The sequence below is a fragment of the Natator depressus genome, chromosome 23 (genome assembly GCF_965152275.1).
Source record: "Natator depressus isolate rNatDep1 chromosome 23, rNatDep2.hap1, whole genome shotgun sequence".
Classification (NCBI taxonomy): Eukaryota; Metazoa; Chordata; order Testudines; family Cheloniidae; genus Natator; species Natator depressus.
Window position 1 is genome coordinate 1418062 of NC_134256.1, and position 18384 is coordinate 1436445.

The following is an 18384-nucleotide window of genomic DNA, read 5'->3' on the forward strand; positions in this document are numbered from 1 at the left end:
AGGCTTGGCAGAGAGCCCATCCCAGCGACCCCAGCTCCACCCAGCGAGAGCAGCCCGCATGGCCCCGGCCTTTGTCCAGCCCCCCACTGCCCTTCCGAGTCGAGCTGGCCGCCTGCTTCCCCTGCGCCCAGGGACCACCCATGCCAGCCCCAGAGCCCAGCCAGCAAACGGGAGACCTGCCTCTGCCAGGCCACCAGCCTCGCTGGGATTGCAGCAGTGCCCAGCTGGGACTGGGGGCCCCGTCCAGACCCTGACCGGCCGGGGGCTGCACAGACCCAAAGGGAGACACACCCTGCCCCCAAGGGCTCACAGGTAGGACTTTTATCACCATTTTGCCCCTTGGGAAGCTGAGGCAAGGACAGATGCGGGGACTTGGCCATGGTCACGTAGGGAGTCCATGGCAAAGGTGGGAATTGAACCCTGATCTCCTGGGTCCCAGTCCAGTGCCTGCCCCCCGTGATACATGGCGGGACTCCATATTAAACAGCTGCCCCCCACCACCACCCAAGGCACGTCTCCTTTAAGAGCCGGTGAGCATCTCTGGCTGCTGGTTACCTTAGCAACCACAAGTGATCCATTTCCTTATTCGAGATAAGGCAAATATATATATCTATCTATATCTGTCTCCCCTCCCCCGCTGCAGCCGTCGCAGCTCCGGGGGATGATGGGAAATCTGCGGGGGGGGGGGCATCTCCTGTGCACTGGTTTGCACCCACCGGCAACCCTGGAGTGGGAGGAGGGGCTGGGTGATGGAGCCCCCATGGGGCACTGACCTGCTGCCCTGCCCATATCCCACTGCTGACACCAATGTCAGCCCCTACTGAGCAGGAGCGGGCATCTGGGCCCTGGAAGGGCAGATCCTGGCGGTAGGGGAATCAGGGAGGTGAAAGCTGGCTGAGCACAGGGTGTTATGTGTTTGTTTCCACTCTGTAGCCCAGTCCAGTCCAGGAAGCCCCCCAGGGAGCCCAGCCAGCAGATCACACCGAGCGGCTCGAACCATCGAGCGGCTGGTCTCCCCAAGAGTCGAAACTTGCTTGTACACTGGGAAAATTCCCTCGGATGGCAGGGACAGACAGTACCCCCAGGGTGCCGGTCGCGCCCAACTGCTGGCTTCTCTGTGATGAGTTCAGTCAGGCCTCAGCCCAGGCCCCAGCCCAGCTGGCAGGAATCACCCCACACGCCCCCCATGTCTGGTAGGGGGAGGAGCTGGAACTGGATGAGCTGGGGAGTGGGGGGTGCTGAGACTTCAGGGCAGTGCCAAGGCTCTGGCAGAAGTGTGGGGTGGGGGGTTCTCTGCAGCTGCCAGGACTGTGCCCCCGCATGGGGTGGATTTGACATTGGTTGGGCTCCTTCTATTGGCCAGTGACCCTCTGGATTTCAGGGCACTGGAACCCAGGGCTGGGCTAGCAGGGACTCCAGGTCGGGAGTGAGGGGCACCGGCAGAGCTGGGGGGGGAAGCCCAGGGCTGGGCTGGCAGGGGCTGCAGGTCGGGAGTGAGGGGCACCGGCAGAGCTGGGGGGGGAAGCCCAGGGCTGGGCTGGCAGGGGCTGTGGGTCGGGAGTGAGGGGCACCGGCAGACCTGGGGGGGCAGGTGGCTGCAGGTCGGGAGTGAGGGGCACCGGCAGAGCTGGGGGGGGGAGCAGGGGGCTGTGGATCGGGAGTGAGGGGCACCGGCAGAGCTGGGGGGGAGCAGGGGGCTGCGGGTCGGGAGTGAGGGGCACCGGCAGAGCTGCGGGGGCGCTGTGGGTCGGGAGTGAGGGGCACCGGCAGAGCTGCGGGGTGCTGTGGGTCGGGAGTGAGGGGCACCGGCAGAGCTGGGGGGGAGCAGGGGGCTGCGGGTCGGGAGTGAGGGGCACCGGCAGAGCTGCGGGGGCGCTGTGGGTCGGGAGTGAGGGGCACCGGCAGAGCTGCGGGGTGCTGTGGGTCGGGAGTGAGGGGCACCGGCAGAGCTGGGGGGGAGCAGGGGGCTGCGGGTCGGGAGTGAGGGGCACCGGCAGAGCTGCGGGGGGCTGTAGGTCGGGAGTGAGGGGCACCGGCAGAGCTGGGGGGGAGCAGGGGGCTGCGGGGCCCCCTAGCCTGGCGGGGGAGTTGGGAGGGTGCCTTGTGGAGGTGGTGGTGGGAGCTGTATCCAGGTTGGGGGCCAGGCTGGGGGAGGGGTAAGTGGGGCGTTTCCTGTTGCTGGATGAGAACTAGGTGCGGCAGCTGCATCCCCCCCCCAGCCCCCTGGAGTCCCCCCTTCTCCCAACACAGACCCCCACCGCCACCCCCAGTGTGACAGACCGCTCCCTTCTCTTCCCCCCAACCGTCTCTCTGCCCCCATATCCACCCCCCACCCACCTTTCCCCTCTAGGGGGTTCCGGGGGGCCCAGGGCAAAGGCTGACAGGGCCCGGGGGGGCAGGGAATGGGGCACAGGGCCCTGCCCCCTAGGGAGCACTGGCGGGGGGCCCAGGGCAGAGGCTGGCTTGGTCGAGGGGGCAGGGAATGGGGCACAGGGCCTTGCCCCCTAGGAGGCCCCAAGGGGTCCAGGGCAGGGGCTGGCTTGGGGGTGCAGGGTGGTGTGGGACCCCCCGTCTGCCCCCCTTTGCAGCCTCCTTTCTCTAACCCCCACATCTCCCGCAGAGCTGCCCCAAAGCCGGCTGCGACCCCTGGGCCATGGCTCCCCCCGACAGTTCCCCTGGGCAGGGGAAGGCCCCCCCGTGGGGTCCCAAACCACTCGCTGGGGGGCAGTTACAATAGCAGCATTCCCACACCCCCAGCAGAGCACCCCCCTCGTCAGGGGGCACAGCCAGCGCCTCGTGGGGGCTGGATGGGCCATGCCTGGGGGGTGCGGGGGCGACGGAGCCCGCAGGGGCCGTGTGCTGTGCCAAGGCAGCATGGCCTGTGCCCGCCTGGCACCATCCACATCCCACGAGCCCCACGGCACCCGGCCTGGCACGTGGCCAGGCGCGACCCAGCCGCTGGTTCTGGTTCAGGAACCGGGGCCCCGAGGGCTCCGTGGGGCAGCCGGAGATCTGGCACGTCTGCCCTGGGGTGGGGCGGGCACAGGCAAGGGGGGTCCTGCCAGGGGGAGGAGGGGGGGTCCCAGGAGAGGGGTGACCTGAGGGATGCAGATGGGGGTGGCGGGCAGGGTGCGAGTGGGGGTACTCGGGGGGTGTTTCATCATCCAGCCAGACCAGGCCCGTGCCCGAGCCACGTGGGGCTGCAGGGCCTGCTCCCGGGCCCGGCCAGGTGAGGGCGCTGTGGGGAGATCCATAGGGCTGGACTCCGGTCCCCCCGGCCTCATCGCTGCGGGCTGAGACCCAGCAGAATCATCACACCCAATGGCCGGCGCCCCCTGGAGGGGACAGACCCTGCCCCATTCCCCGCCCCCCTGAGCCAGCCAGTCCCTGCCCTGGGGCCGGGTGGGAGCCAGCGCCCCCGGGAGGGGCCAGGCCCCGGGGCCAGTCCCCCCAGCAGGTGAATGGGAGGTGCTGGAGGGGGCAGTGCTCCCCATGAGCTGGGGCAGGGGCAGGTGGCTCCAACCCCGGGCTGCCCTAGCTCCCCCCAGAGGAACAGCCCCCTGCCCCGTGGGGGGTCCTGTGGGGGCTACGCAGGGTGGGGCTGCTTACAGGGGCCCCTCTTCCTGGTGCTGAGATGCTGGGGTGAAGCACGGGGTGGGGTTATACGGCACCTGCTTGCCCAGTATGGAGATGCAGCCACCTCTGGGGAGGGGCAGGGCAGGGGGGGGATCCTGCAGCTGGACCCAGGGCAATTCCAGCTGTGGCACCCCCACCCCCAGGGGCCGGGACACCTGACGCGATCCCGATCCGCTGCTGGGGGGGTCTTAGCTGAATGGCCCCCGCCCGGCGCAGGGCACCAGCCGGCGGCAGAGGGTAGCTTTATTGGCAGTTATTTCTGTCATACAAACGCGGGGGGGGGGGGGGAATTTTAGATACAAAACATGTGGAAATAAAGATAGAAAATCTCCTCTCCCCCCCCCCCCCCGGCCGGTGTCGCCTCCTGGGGGTCGGTGCAGGGCCCGTGCCAGCCGGAGGGCTGGGGGGAGGGCAGGACAGCAGCTGCCTCCCCCTCCCCGCACCCCAGCACCTGCCCCAGGGCTCTGTGCACCTACAACGTGGCACTGCCCCCCCGCCCCAGGGCGCCCCCCCCATGCGGCAGCTCCCCCCTGCCCCAGCGGTGGGGCACGGCCAGCCTGCACCCACGGTGTGGCCTCCACTGAGCCGGGTGACATGGCATTGCCCCCCCCCACCCCGGCAGCCCCAGCCCCCCGGGGCCCACGAAGCACCTCCGGTGGTGCCCACGGGGGGGGGGGGGGGGGCTAATCCAGGCCGTGCTGCTCAGGCCATGGGGCAAATGAGAGGCCTCAGGTGCCCCCCCGGGGGTCCGGCCCTGCCCTTGACCCCACACAGCCTGTGGGAGGGGTGTCTGGTCCCCCCACTCCAGACCCCCCCCCCCAGTTCCCACAATATCCCCCTACATCAGCCCAGCAGGTGGGGGACAAGCTGCCACTTCAATGCACCCCCCCCGACGGCCTTTGACTTGTGGCAGGATCAGGGCAGACAGCTGGGGGGGGGGCATCTGGGGCAATGCACGCCCGTCTGTCCGTCCATCCCACCCTGGCCTGAGCCCCTCCCCCATCTTCACCAGGATCCCCCCCCATCCCTGCCCCCGAACTAAAAATCGAAGACAATAAATTTGAGCCAGGAACAACCCCCCCGCCCCGCTTGGCCAGGGGCCCCTGAGACCCCCCCAGGCCAGGCCCAGCCAGGGGTCTGGGCAGGAAAAGCTCCAGCTCTGGGTGTTTTTTCCTAGGGGGGGGAAGCTCCCCGCAGAAGATTTAGGGTTAGCATCACCCCTGCTTTGCCCCTCCCTCCAGACTCCCCATCTGGGCCACGCTGGGGGACCCGGGGGAGCCACAGCACCCCCCAGTAGGTGATGCTGGTGCATCGTGATCCCCCCCCACTGCTGCAGCAGAGGCCTATGGGGGCGGAAAGGCCAGAACCAGTCCCCCCGCCCCCAAGGCAGCTCCCTGCAGGGGACGCCAATCCCCCCCCCCCCCAGACCCCATTTTCCCTCTGCTCAGCCCCCCATCACCTGCCCCCAGGCCCGGGGCTGCGGGGCCTCATCTCTGCAGGTCTGACCATTAGACTCGGGGGGGAGGGGGTTAGCCCTGATCACCCCTGGATCTGGGGGGTGCTCCCCGGTCCATACCCCCAAAACGTACAGCCCAGGGTCCCTCCCCTTTTGCAGCCAGCCAGCTAGGGACCTGTTAACCATTTCAACACCGGGGGGGAGGCTCCTTACCCCCACGCTCCCCCCCCCCACTTCAGCAGACCCCAGCCCCACCTCCAGGGACTGGGACCCACGCTCAGCCCCGCATTGGCCCCCTGGCAAAGCCCCCAGCAGCAAAGCTGGTGCGGGCGGGCGGGCGGGCGGGGGGAGCAGTCCTGGGGGCCCCTCCCCAGGCTGCCCCCCATTTGACAAGGAGCTGGTGACCCAGGTTCCGCTGGGGTGGGGGGGTCTCCGTACATCCCCCACCTCTACCTGGCCCCATAGTCAGTTCCACAGTGCGGGGCTCGGGGACCCCGGTGGCCCCCCCCAGCTCACAGCTCGATCTCAAAGGTTTTCTGCAGGTCTCCGGCGAAGGGGTTGACTGGGTCGGCCCCCCCGGGGGGCTTGGCCCCCAGCGCCGCCCACTGAGCCTCAAAGGGGTCCAGCTTGGGCCCAGGGGGGGCGGGTGGGGGGGCTGTGGCCCCCGGCTGGCCCGGCTCCGGGGGCCAGGGGGCGGCGCCGCCGGCCTTGGGCCGGGCCTGGGGGGGAGGGGGCAGCACGGGGCCCCGCAGCGCAGGGGGGAAGGGGCCGGCCTTGCCCCCCGAGTTCGAGGGCGGCAGCTGGGCAGTGGAGCAGAAGACGTTGGCCACCATCTGGGAGGGGGTGATGCCCACCACGGGCACGCTGGGCGCCCCGTAGGGCCCGGCCAGCGGGTAGGCCCCCGCGGGCACGTGGGCCGGCTGCATGTGGGGCGGCCGGAAGATGCCCACGGGGGCGGGCGTGGCGGCGTAGCTCACGGGGTAGGGGGGCAGCGTGGCGGGCAGGGCCGCGGGCACGGGCGCCGCGGAAGGGGCCAGCTGCTGAGCTTTGACTGTCTGGGCCACCTCCTCCAGCCAGCGCTCGGCCTCCGACGGGGTCCGCTTGTGTCCGGGCTGGAACGGGGGGGCCGGCGAGGGGGCCCCTGCCCCGGGCTCGCCCCAAGCGGCCGGCCCTGCGGGCGAGGAGAAAAACCCACGTCAGGAGCGAGCCGCATGCCAATGCTGGGGCGGGGCGACGGGGGGCTGGCTCCCCAGGGACCCCTCACCCTGCGCTGAGACCGGCTTTCTCTGGGGTAGGGGGCAGGGGCTGGGTATATAGGGGTTTTCCCTCGAGGGGACAGCTTGTCCCTGTGCCCTTGGCACAGTGGGGGTATGGGGCATCCCCGGGCGGGATCCCCAGGAGAGTGGCGCGGCAGAAGGGGCCTGGCACCGCCAGGGGGCTCGGCATAGTTGGGGGGGACCTCCCGGGGCACACCACGGCGTACCTGGGGGGGTGTGGCACAGGGGGTGGGGCACAGTGGGGGGGCCCGTACCTTGGGGAAGCCCCGCGGGGGGGGAGGCGGTGCCGTCGGCGGCCGTGGGGCTGAAGGGGTCGGCGGGCGGGCGGGTGAAGGAGGCATCGATCTGGCTGCAGAGGGCACTGATCCCGTCGCTGTCGCCGGGCGGGGTCGACTCCAGCTCCAGCACTGGGGGGGTGCGGGGAGCAGAGTTGGGGGGGGCCAACTCAGAGCAAACCACCCCCCCTTCCAGTATGGCCCCCTCCCTCTGGGGCTCCCCACGCCCCCCATCTCTTAAAGGGCCAGAAGCCAAGATACCACCCCTAGGGTCCAAGTACCCCCACCCAGCCCCATGCCCGGATCCCCTGCCCCCCAGCTCCCCCCCAGCCCCCCGTGCCCGTCTCCCCAGCTCCCCCCCAACCCCCCGCGCCCGGCTCCCCCCCGCCCCCTGGCTCCCCCCCCTGGCTCACCGGCGCCCCGGGCCGGGAAGCCCCCCGTGCGCTGCAGGGTGGAGGGCAGGTCGCTGAGCCGCAGCGAGAGCTGGCGTTTGAAGGGCGAGTTCCTCTGGCTGAGGGCGGGGAAGCCGCGGAAGGAGCCCTGCCGCACCAGCTGCTCCAGGGGTGCGTGGCGGCGCGGGATGGCGTGCTGGGGGCCCCCCTCTCCCTTCTCCGCCGGCGAGGGGGCCCCCTGCGGTGGGGAGACGCTGCCCGGCTGGGCGGGGCCGGGGGGCGCCGAGGGGGCGGCGGCGGGGGCGGCCTCCGCTGGCGGACAGAGTCGGGGTGAGACCCCCTGTGGACCCCCCACCACGCCCCCCCGGTGCCCTCGGCTCCTCCCCCCAGGACGGCCCCCTCCCCCACGAACCAACCTCCCTCCCTCCCTCCACACATTCAAGTCCCCCCACCTCAGACCAAGAGTGGCCCCCGCCCAGCATGCAACGGGGGGGCTGGGCGGGACTCAGAGTGGGGCGGCTACCTGGGGGGGGGGGTTTAGAGCTGAGCAGGTATGGGGGGGCGGAGATGGTCAGAAGCTTGGGGTATTGGGGGGGCAGGTACTCAGAGGGGTGGGGGGGAGAGGGGGCAGAGATGGTCAGGAGCTGAGGGTATTAGGGGGTGGGGGAGAGTTGGGCGGGGCAGGAACCTGGAGGGTACTGGGGGGTCGGGGGGCATGGGGGGTGGAGCTGGTCAGGAGCTGAGGGTATTGGGGGGCGCGGGGGGCGCGGGGCCCCGGTCACCTTTCTGGCTGTCCGGCGGCGGGCGGGCGGCCGGGGCGCGGAAGGAGCCCTGGCGGGCGAAGCTGGCACGGTTGGCGCCGAAGGAGGCCGTCACCCCGCACTCCTGCTCCCGCTTCTGCTTGCGCTCCAGGCAGGCGGCGAAGGCGCAGCCCACGGCGTGACTCAGCCGCTCGCCCTGCGGCAGGGGGCAGAGCCCGGTCAGGGGGGGCAGGGCCCGGTCGGGGGGGGTACGAGAGGGCGCAGCGGCACGCCAGTGGGCACCGGGGCACGTGCGAGACCCAGCAAGCGCGGGTGTTACAGGCGTGCCAGGGCGGGGCGTGCCGGGGCAGGGCGTGCCGGGGGCTGCGGGCGGGCGTGCCGAGGCAGGGCGTGCCTGGGGGGGGGCGTGTCGGGGGGGGCGTGCCAGGGCAGGGGGGGCATGCAGGGGGCTGCAGGCGGGTGTGCCGGGGCAGGGCGTGCCGGGGGCTGCGGGCGGGCGTGCCGAGGCAGGGTGTGCCTGGGTGGGGGCGTGTCGGGGTGGGGGGGCGTGCCAGGGCAGGGGGGGCATGCAGGGGGCTGCAGGCGGGTGTGCCGGGGCAGGGCGTGCCTGGGGGGGGGCGTGCCGGGGGCTGAAGGCAGGCGTGCCAGGGGCGTGCCGAGGCAGGGCGTGCCTGGGGGGGGCGTGTCGGGGTGGGGGGGCGTGCCAGGGCAGGGGGGGCATGCAGGGGGCTGCAGGCGGGTGTGCCGGGGCAGGGCGTGCCTGGGGGGGGCGTGCCGGGGGCTGAAGGCAGGTGTGCCAGGGGCGTGCTGAGGCAGGGCGTGCCTGGGGGGGGCGTGCCGGGGGCTGAAGGCAGGTGTGCCAGGGGCGTGCCGAGGCAGGGCGTGCCTGGGGGGGGCGTGCCGGGGGCTGTGGGCAGGCGTGCCAGGGGCGTGCCGAGGCAGGGCGTGCCTGGGGGGGGCGTGCCGGGGGCTGTGGGCAGGCGTGCCAGGGGCGTGCTGAGGCAGGGCGTGCCTGGGGGGGGCGTGCCGGGGGCTGAAGGCAGGTGTGCCAGGGGCGTGCCGAGGCAGGGCGTGCCTGGGGGGGGCGTGCCGGGGGCTGTGGGCAGGCGTGCCAGGGGCGTGCCGAGGCAGGGCGTGCCTGGGGGGGGCGTGCCGGGGGCTGTGGGCAGGCGTGCCAGGGGCGTGCCGAGGCAGGGCGTGCCTGGGGGGGGCGTGCCGGGGGCTGTGGGCAGGCGTGCCAGGGGCGTGCCGAGGCAGGGCGTGCCTGGGGGGGGCGTGCCGGGGGCTGTGGGCAGGCGTGCCAGGGGCGTGCCGAGGCAGGGCGTGCCTGGGGGGGGCGTGCCGGGGGCTGTGGGCAGGCGTGCCAGGGGCGTGCCGAGGCAGGGCGTGCCTGGGGGGGGCGTGCCGGGGGCTGTGGGCAGGCGTGCCAGGGGCGTGCCGAGGCAGGGCGTGCCTGGGGAGGGTGTGCCGGGGTGGGGGTACGCCGGGGCGGGGGGGGCGCGTCGGGGCGCCCCCGGGGGCCACGCACCGAGTCCTTGAGGGCCAGGAAGCAGTGGCAGATCCAGCGGCGGGTGGTGCCGTCGCGGCAGATGTAGGAAAAGGCCTTGTCGAAGTTGCGGTCGGGGGCGCAGAACGAAACCTTCTCAATGGTCTGGTCGACGATGAGATCCTGGGGGGGGGCGGGGGGGCATGAGACGGGGGCAGCTCATCCCCCCCCCGCTTCCCCCCCGCCTCAGCCCAGGGGGAGACACTGCGCGTCCCCGGGGCTCCCACTGAGTCCATGGGGGCTGGGGGGTGGCAGGACCCCCGCACGGCTCCCAACTGCCCCATAACCCCCCCAGCCGTGCCCCCCACAATCCCCAGTCCCTCCCCCCACCCCCGTACCTTTGTTTTGTCGTCCACAACCCGCAGCCCGTCTGCCGACACCCACAGAACCGACTTCACCGACTTGCGCCCGCTCTGCAACCGGGGGGGGGTGTCAGTGGGGGGACACTAGAAACCCCCCCAGCCCATCCCTCGCTCCTGAGCCCTCTGCCCCATGGGGGGGGGGCAGAGTCCCAGGCCGGGGGGAACCACTTCAAAGAATGGAGAAATCCATTAGTGCTCTCAAGGCTGGGGGGAGATTAATGGGAGGATGACGATGGGTGGCTGGGGGGGGTGCTGGTTAACTTGGCGGGGGCTGAAGGGGGTGCTGGTGAACTCGGGGGGGCCGGGAGTTGAACGGGGTGCTGGGAAACTCAGGATGGAGAGGGGGGTTGAAGGAGGAGGTGCTGGGGGCCCCGGTGGGGGCATCTGGCCTAGATCTGCCCCCCCGGCCCCCAGGCCAGCCGCACTCACTGTTTTCAGCTTCTTCACGGCCTCTTCACACACGTGCATCCCCCGGGACTCCTCCACCTCCGCGTGGCCCAGGTACTGCGGGGGGCAGAGGTCAGAGCCAGGCCACCCCCCAAGACAAGACCCAAGTGCCCCATGACCACCATGCCCAGCGCCACCCCCGGGTTCCCCGCAGGGAGGGGGAGGAGCGGAGCAGGCCCTTGTGTGCGAGACGGGGGTGTGCAAATCCGGGGCACACGCGTGTGCCTCCCAGGGGAGCTACTGCGAACAGAGGCGTGCAAGCCAAGCGTGCAACCCCCCAGCCTGTGCATATCCACGGGCCCATGTGTGCCGGCCGTGTGAGCCGAGCGTGCGACCCCCCGGACCTGTGTGCACCCTGCTGGGCACGCGTGTGTGCAAGCCGCTCGCACCCAGGAGTACGCAGGGCTGCGAGCGGAGGGCGTGCCGGGCGTGCGAGGGCCCCGCCCGGCGGACTCACCCGCACAGGGAAGCTGCACTTGCCCCGGCGCACGGCCTCCTCGTCCGCCTGCCACTGGTGCGGCCGGCTGGCCTCGGGCACGTAGCCCGGCTTCTTCCGCCGCAGGCTCTGCCGGAGCTTGTTCATCGCGCCACCGCCGGGCCTGGGGAGACGGGCGTGAGCCGGGGCCCCACTGCAGACACGCCCGGGACCAGGACGCCTGGGTTCTCTCCCGGCTCGGGGGGGAGGGGGGCTAGTGCTTAGAGCAGGGGGCTGGGAGCCAGGACGCCTGGGTTCTCTCCCCAGCTCTGGGAGGGGAGGGGGGCTGGTGGTTAGAGCAGGGGGGCAGGGAGCCAGGACTGCCCTCAGGAGCTGCCAATGTGGACAGACACAAGGGTCACTCTGGGAATGTGCACCCCATCTCCGGGGGTCCCCCCCAGTTCAAATGAGCTGCCTCTTCACCCCTGGGAGACACTCAGCCCCTCCCTCCCCGAGCTGGGCTCCCCCCACTCGTCAGCCCCTGGTGCCCCAAAATGCAGGAAGGTTCAGGGTGTGCCCGAAACACGAACGGCACGGGGGGGAGGGGGGGCTGCAGGCCCCTGGCAGGGCGGGGTGGTGCTACAGACCTATATAACCCCTTCCCCCCCGCCCCCCTCACAGAGGGCATCTGCTGTGGACCCCTCTGTGCCGAGCTGACCTGTGCCCCACACGATGCCCCCCCAGCTCCTAACAAGGGTCACAAAAGGGGCCAAGATGGAACCCCCCACCCCTCAAACCGACTCGGCCTGAACCCCCCCAAAGCAGATTGTCGGGGCTGGAGACGGGGGGGGCTGTGGCTGGTAGTGGGAGGTGGGCAAGTTGGGCTGGGGGGACTCCTGGGGGGGACAGGGAGGGGGCGGGCTGGGGATGGGACAGGGCTGGTGAGGGTCTTTGGGGGCTGTGGGAGGGGCAGTGGGGCGATGGGGCCAAGGGGAGGCAAGGCCTGCGTTGGAGGGGGAGTGGGGAAGATGGGGAGGGAAGGGCAGGGGCCAGGCCTGTGTTTTAGGGGGGTAAAGTGCTGGGGGGAGGGGCCAGGACTGCAATGGGGGGGGAAGGGGGGGAGGGGCCAGGCCCGCATTGGGGTCTTGATTTAAATTCAGCCCCAGACAACCGAGCGCGGCCAGAACAAAAGGCCGCAGTGGGGGGCCAGCCCCATGGTAACCCCCCCTCCCCCGAGGAAGGCAGCTGCCCCGAATCAGCACAGGGCTCCGGACAGCTGTCCTCCCCCCGCACCTCCCCAACACCAGCTGGAGCCGTGCGGGGAGGTCGGGGCCGGGCAAACATTTGGCCAAGGGGGTTTGTTTCCTCAGCTGCTTCCCCGCCCCCCCTCCCCTGCCCAGCCCCCCTGCACACCCGATCTCCTGAACACCCCCCACCTGCTCCCCCTAAATACCCCCGCCCCCTCGAGCGTGGGGTGTCCGGCCACAGGGAGCTGGGGTGTTGAGCCCTTGGGGGAGGGGGAAAAGACGCCCCCCCCCAGCAGGCTAAGGGAAAGTGGGGTGTCTTCCCACAGAATGGGGGGCAAGTCCCCCCTACCCCCGTCAGCAGCAGCCTGGGCGAAATCACGCGCAGGGCGAGTTCTCCTGGCGGGGGCGGGGTCCTGGCTCAGACAAATCAGACCAGGCTGGACAGTGTCGGGGGCCGGGGCGGGGGGAAGCGGGGGCAGGACGGACTGGAATTCAAAGTGAAACTAGCGAGAATCAAAACAATACCGGACCAACTGCAGCCCCCCGAGGCCCTATAATAACAGACCAGCCCCCGGAGCCGCAGCCCCCCGGAGACCTACAATAACAGACCAGCCCCCGGAGCCAACACGCCCAGAGACCTACAATAACACACCAGCCCCCGGAGCCAACATGCCTAGAGACCCTACAATAACAGACCAGCCCCCGGAGCCAACGCGCCTAGAGACCCTACAATAACACACCAGCCCCCGGAGCCAACACGCCCAGAGACCCTACAATAACAGACCAGCCCCCGGAGCCAACACGCCCAGAGACCCTACAATAACACACCAGCCCCCGGAGCCAACACGCCTAGAGACCCTACAATAACAGACCAGCCCCCGGAGCCAACACACCCAGAGACCCTACAATAACAGACCAGCCCCCGGAGCCAACACGCCCAGAGACCCTACAATAACAGACCAGCCCCCGGAGCCAACACGCCCAGAGACCCTACAATAACACACCAGCCCCCGGAGCCAACACGCCTAGAGACCCTACAATAACAGACCAGCCCCCGGAGCCAACGCGCCTAGAGACCCTACAATAACAGACCAGCCCCCGGAGCCAACACGCCCAGAGACCCTACAATAACACACCAGCCCCCGGAGCCAACACGCCCAGAGACCCTACAATAACAGACCAGCCCCCGGAGCCAACACGCCCAGAGACCCTACAATAACAGACCAGCCCCCGGAGCCGCAGCCCCCCCGGAGACCTACAATAACAGACCAGCCCCCGGAGCCGCAGCCCCCCGGAGACCTACAATAACAGACCAGCCCCCGGAGCCAACGCGCCTAGAGACCCTACAATAACAGACCAGCCCCCGGAGCCAACACGCCCAGAGACCCTACAATAACAGACCAGCCCCCGGAGCCAACACGCCTAGAGACCCTACAATAACAGACCAGCCCCCGGAGCCAACACGCCCAGAGACCCTACAATAACACACCAGCCCCCGGAGCCAACACGCCCAGAGACCCTACAATAACAGACCAGCCCCCGGAGCCAACACGCCCAGAGACCCTACAATAACAGACCAGCCCCCGGAGCCGCAGCCCCCCCGGAGACCTACAATAACAGACCAGCCCCCGGAGCCGCAGCCCCCCCGGAGACCTACAATAACAGACCAGCCCCCGGAGCCAACGCGCCTAGAGACCCTACAATAACAGCCCAGCCCCCGGAGCCAACGCGCCTAGAGACCCTACAATAACAGCCCAGCCCCCGGAGCCAACACGCCCAGAGACCCTACAATAACAGACCAGACCCCGGAGCCAACACGCCCAGAGACCCTACAATAACAGACCAGCCCCCGGAGCCAACACGCCCAGAGACCCTACAATAACAGACCAGCCCCCGGAGCCAACACGCCCAGAGACCCTACAATAACAGCCCAGCCCCCGGAGCCAACACGCCCAGAGACCCTACAATAACAGACCAGCCCCCGGAGCCAACGCGCCTAGAGACCCTACAATAACAGACCAGACCCCGGAGCCAACGCGCCTAGAGACCCTACAATAACAGCCCAGCCCCCGGAGCCAACGCGCCTAGAGACCCTACAATAACACACCAGCCCCCAGAGCCCCGACAGTAACAGCCCAGCCTGCCCGCCCCCTGAAGATAAATATTCCCCATTCATGCCCCCCACCCATGGGGCTGGCGCTGCCCTGCTGGTGCCCAGCTCCCAGCCCTGCGGGAAGCGGGGGAGGAGCTGGGGGGACCCGGTCCAGACCGTGCCCACGGAGCAGAGCCAAACGGACGCCTCGCCCAGGGATCCGTGCCACACAGCCGCTGGCGTCGTCTGCCCCCGCCCACAGCTCTGGGGGCTCGGCTCCACTCCGGGGACACCAGGAGACCCCCCCGCCCCGCCGTGCCAGTCGCCTGCCAGTGCCGTTGCCCCTCCCCCTGGCAGGGACCCCAGAGCAGAGCCGAGCTCGGGGGCCTGCTCCGGCCTGGGACACAGCCCTGCCCGCGGGGGCAGCTCCGGGGGGCTCCGAGGCCGGCCCCCGTCCTTGATCGGCTCCGGATGAGGCCACGCAGGGTGGGCTGGGCGGAGCTGCATTTCTGTGGGTACCTGGCAGGGCACCAACCCCCTCCCCAAGGCAACTTCGGCACAAAGCTCCTGACCCCATTTGGTGGATCAATCCAGCCCCACAAGCTCCTTGGGAGGGAGCTATGCTGGTCACAGGGAAACTGAGTCCCTGGACATGACCTACCCCACAGTGACTTATTGTCAGCCTGGAATAGAACCCAGGAGTCCTGACTCTCTCCTCCCAAAACCAATAGACCCCTCTCTCCTCCCAGACCTGCCCTCGCTCTACCCACTAGACCCCACTCCCCTTCCAGAGCTGGGGGGAGAACCCAGGAGTCCTGGCTCCCTGACCCCCCCCCGGCTCTAACCACTAGCCCCCACTCCCCTTCCAGAGCTGGGAGGGGGACCAGGGGTCCTAGTGTTCCCCTTTGGCTGGAGGCTCCAGCAGCAGCTGGCCTCCGATGTGGCTCTAACGGATGCTAATAATTCCAGATCGTTTCCCAACTTCCTGCCGGCTCCCGGCTGGCGTCTGGGACCCCTTGAACCCAGCCGCCCCCCCGCTCCTTGAGCTCAGCCAGGCCGGCCCTGGGGATCTCTGCGGTTGTCTCTGCCAGGGGCCGGGGAATGGGAGCCCTTCCTGTACGCTCCCCCGTGGCAAGTGCCCCCCACCCTGCCCCATCAGCCCCACTGCCAACCGTCCACTCCAGGCCCCGGTCCCCGCTCTCCACCCCGGCTGGGCTCTGGGATCCATGGGGAGGACGACCCAGCAGAGAGCTAGGGATTCACACCCCATTTGCACAGGGAAGCTAAGGCACAGAGCAATCACAGTGGGGAGAGAGAAAACAGAAGGGAGGAGATCTGAGGAACAGGCCACATCCCTACTGAAGTAGTGTGATCAAGCAGGTAGGGACTAGGGCTGGGAGCCAGGACTCCTGGGTTCTATCCTCAGGTCTTGGCGGGGAGGGCGGTCTAGTGGTTAGAGCGGGGGGGTGTGGGGGAGCTTGGAGCCAGGATTCCTGGGTTCTATCCACAGCTCTTGGCGGGGAGGGGGGTCTAGTGGTTAGAGGGGGGTGTGGGGGAGCTGGGAGGCAGGACTCCCCTGAGAGCTCCCAGCATAAGGTGGGGAAAGGGAGGTGCAGGGAGCCAGTGGCAGAGCTGAGAATTGAACCCAGGAGTCCTGGCTCCTGGCCCAGTGTCTTCCCCACGAATGGCCCCGCTGTCCCCTCCAGCTGAGCTACGGAAGATCCGGGCCTAGCCCGAGTTCAGCGCCAGAGCCCGACGGCCCCTGGCGAGATCCCAGCCTCCGTACAGACTAGACAGGATGAATCGCAGCCGTCTCTGGGGTGGGGTGTGGGGGCCGGTTATCCAGGGACCCCCTTGCACGGTACCAAGATGCAGCCGTCTCTGGGGTGGGGTGCGGGGGCCGGTATCCAGGGAGCCGGCGCTGAGATGCATCCGTCTCTGGGGTGGGGTGCAGGGGCCGGTTATCCAGGGACCCCTCGCCCGGCGCCGAGATGCAGCCGACTCTGGGGCGGGGCAGTTGTTTATGCAGGGAGCTCTCCCCTGCTGTTCCAGGCGTGGCCTGGACCAAGCTCCAGTGTGTTCGGACTGTGCAGAAATATGACGCTTCTAACACCCCTCAAGGCACTTCCCAGACGTCACCCCTGCTCCGCGACCGGAGAACTGCGAGCCAGAGAGCTGGGAACCACTTCATCCCTGAGCCCCTTCGTGTGGAGCACCAGGGAGCGAACCCAGGAGTCTGGACGCCTGGACCCCGCCTCACTGGGGAGCGAACCCAGGAGTCCGGACGCCTGGGTCCCCTGCCCAGAGCTGAGGTAGAACCCCAGAGCCCCAGTCCCCACTGCTCCCCCTCGTGCTGGCCCCTGCACCCAGCCAGACGCAGACACCCGGGGTCCGGGCAGCCAGGCCTGGGCGCGGCGGGGGAATAATCCGTACTGCAACAAGGCCTCCCAGGAGCAGCCGGGAAAATAAAGACCCATCCACTCCCCTGCCCCCCTCCACCGGCTCCTGAGTCACCGAGCATCCAGGGGCCGCATGATTAAGGCAAGCGGCGGGGGGGAGGGGGGGTCTTTTGATCATTGCCTGGGATACGCCACATCCTCGCTTCCCCAGCAAAACTGTCACATCCCCAGGCCGGCTGCAGCCACCACCTGTTCCCAGCGCAAACACGCCCCAGCCTGGGAATTGCGGGGCAAGGAGCCAAAGATCAGAGGGGTCAGGGAAGGGGGGGGTTGCACTGGGGAAAGCCCCCTTGGTTTGGGTGTGACAAATATCTCCTCCTCCCCTGCCGGGACAGACACATCCCGCAAAAGATCGGTCACCCCCAGACGTGGAGGCACCCCCAAAGAACTAGCTGTTTTCAGGAGAGGGCATATCGGCCCCTTCCCCATCCACGCACTCCACAGACTGGCCCGCAGAAGCAGCTCCCCCGTGCGCCGGGCTCCCCTGGCTGTTCGGGGGCGGCCTGAGCTCCCCCCGATGGTCCACACCCCCGGTCTCCCGTGTCTGAAAGAAACCGCCCCGGGCGGGTAACTGGCACCGGCCTCAGGTGGTTTCTTTGCAGCAGAAGTGGGCACGAGGGCACGGCTGTGGGGAGGCCCTAAATCCGGTCTCCCGGGCGCCAGCTCCGCTTCCGTCCGCACCCCGTCGAGACGCGCGAACTTGCAAGAGTTTATCGCCCCCCCGCTGGATAGCATCACCCCTCGCCCTCAGATTCCGATCCAAAACCGGTGCCTAACCCACCGGCGTCAAGCGCGCCAGGCGGGGCGCTGTGCAAATGGGGCCCCCCAGTTCCACGGTGCCCTGGGGCGATTGATCGCGCCCGCGTGGCTTGGATCGATCGCCCAGCCTGCGCCATCTGCCAGCGCTCAGCCCCCGCCCTCGGCGGCTGCCTCTGGTTTCCAAGGCCCCGAACCACAGTCCTGCCAGATCTGCAAAACGCTAGAAAAATAAATGACACATTTCTCCCCGGCGCGGCTCCCTCCTTTTGGGGGGGCGGAGGGGGAATGTCCCTTTTTCCAGCACTGACGCCCACCCCCCTCCAACTCAGCAAAAAACAATCAAATTCCCCATCCAGACCCGAGGCCCAGACCCGAGGCCCAGACCCCCCCAGTTTCTGCAGGCCTAGGGAAGGGAGCGACCCAAAAGCCACGCATCCCTGGGGGGGTGGACACAGACCCCTCTCTCGTTTATGTGGCTTTGGAGAAAATAATCGGGGGGGGGGAGGGCAAAGCCAGGCCCACAGCCCAGCCTTGGCATCTCAGCTGCTCTCCCCGCCCGGACCCAGCACCAGGGGTGGGGGTGGGGGCCCAGAACTCCCCCCCCCCAGCATGCTGCAGACCGCAGGCTAATAAACCCATCCGGTCGGATGACCCCCCCTCCCCAGATGGGATCTGTAATAAATGCAGGGAGGGGAGAGGATGGGGGGGTCCCGCTTTGCTAGAGCCCCCCCCGTGCAGCCGCCACTGGGGGAGGGGGCGGCCCCGAGGCGGGCAAGATTTTCAGAGCTGAGCCCCCCCCTTTCCGAGACTGATTGTGGCGGGGGGGGAGCTGCACCCCGGGGGAGCAGATGCGACGTGCACAAGGCGCGGGGGGGTGATCGGAGCCCAGGACCCCCCCCCGGCCAGTCCTTACCCGGGCGCTGGCTCCGCAGGCACCGAGCGGCCCCCCCGGCCGCCCCCGGCTCCGGCTCCGGCCCCGGCCCCTGGTTACAGTGTCGCACGCACGCGCCGCCCTCCCAGCCCCGGGAGCATTCCAGCCGCTGGCCACGCCCCCCGCCTCATCAATATGCCAATGAGCCCCGCGCTCGGCCACGCCCTCCTCTGCGCGAGGTCTCACGGCCCCCGCCCCCACATTGGCCGCGCCTTTCCCAGCGCCTCTCCGCTCCCCTCCCATTGGCTGTGGGATCATGCATATGCAAATGAACTCTGCATTGACCGCAACCCCCTCCTTCCCTCCCGTTATTTACAAACGGCCTCAGC

The 18384-nt window shown here is 69.4% G+C and overlaps 1 protein-coding gene across 1 annotated transcript; it reads right to left on the minus strand.

Moving 5' to 3' along the window:
* Positions 1 to 5589: 5589 nt before the first annotated feature.
* On the minus strand, positions 5590 to 18084 carry NUMBL (NUMB like endocytic adaptor protein). Its single transcript, XM_074937734.1, has 9 exons — positions 18038 to 18084; positions 10610 to 10751; positions 10135 to 10209; positions 9682 to 9756; positions 9326 to 9466; positions 7819 to 7993; positions 7058 to 7348; positions 6624 to 6776; positions 5590 to 6263 (listed from the first exon to the last, which is right to left on the minus strand). The coding sequence occupies exons 2-9, from the start codon at positions 10733 to 10735 to the stop codon at positions 5605 to 5607; spliced, it is 1695 nt and encodes a 564-aa protein (XP_074793835.1). The 5' UTR covers positions 10736 to 10751; positions 18038 to 18084; the 3' UTR covers positions 5590 to 5604.
* Between the last annotated feature and the right edge of the window lie 300 nt (positions 18085 to 18384).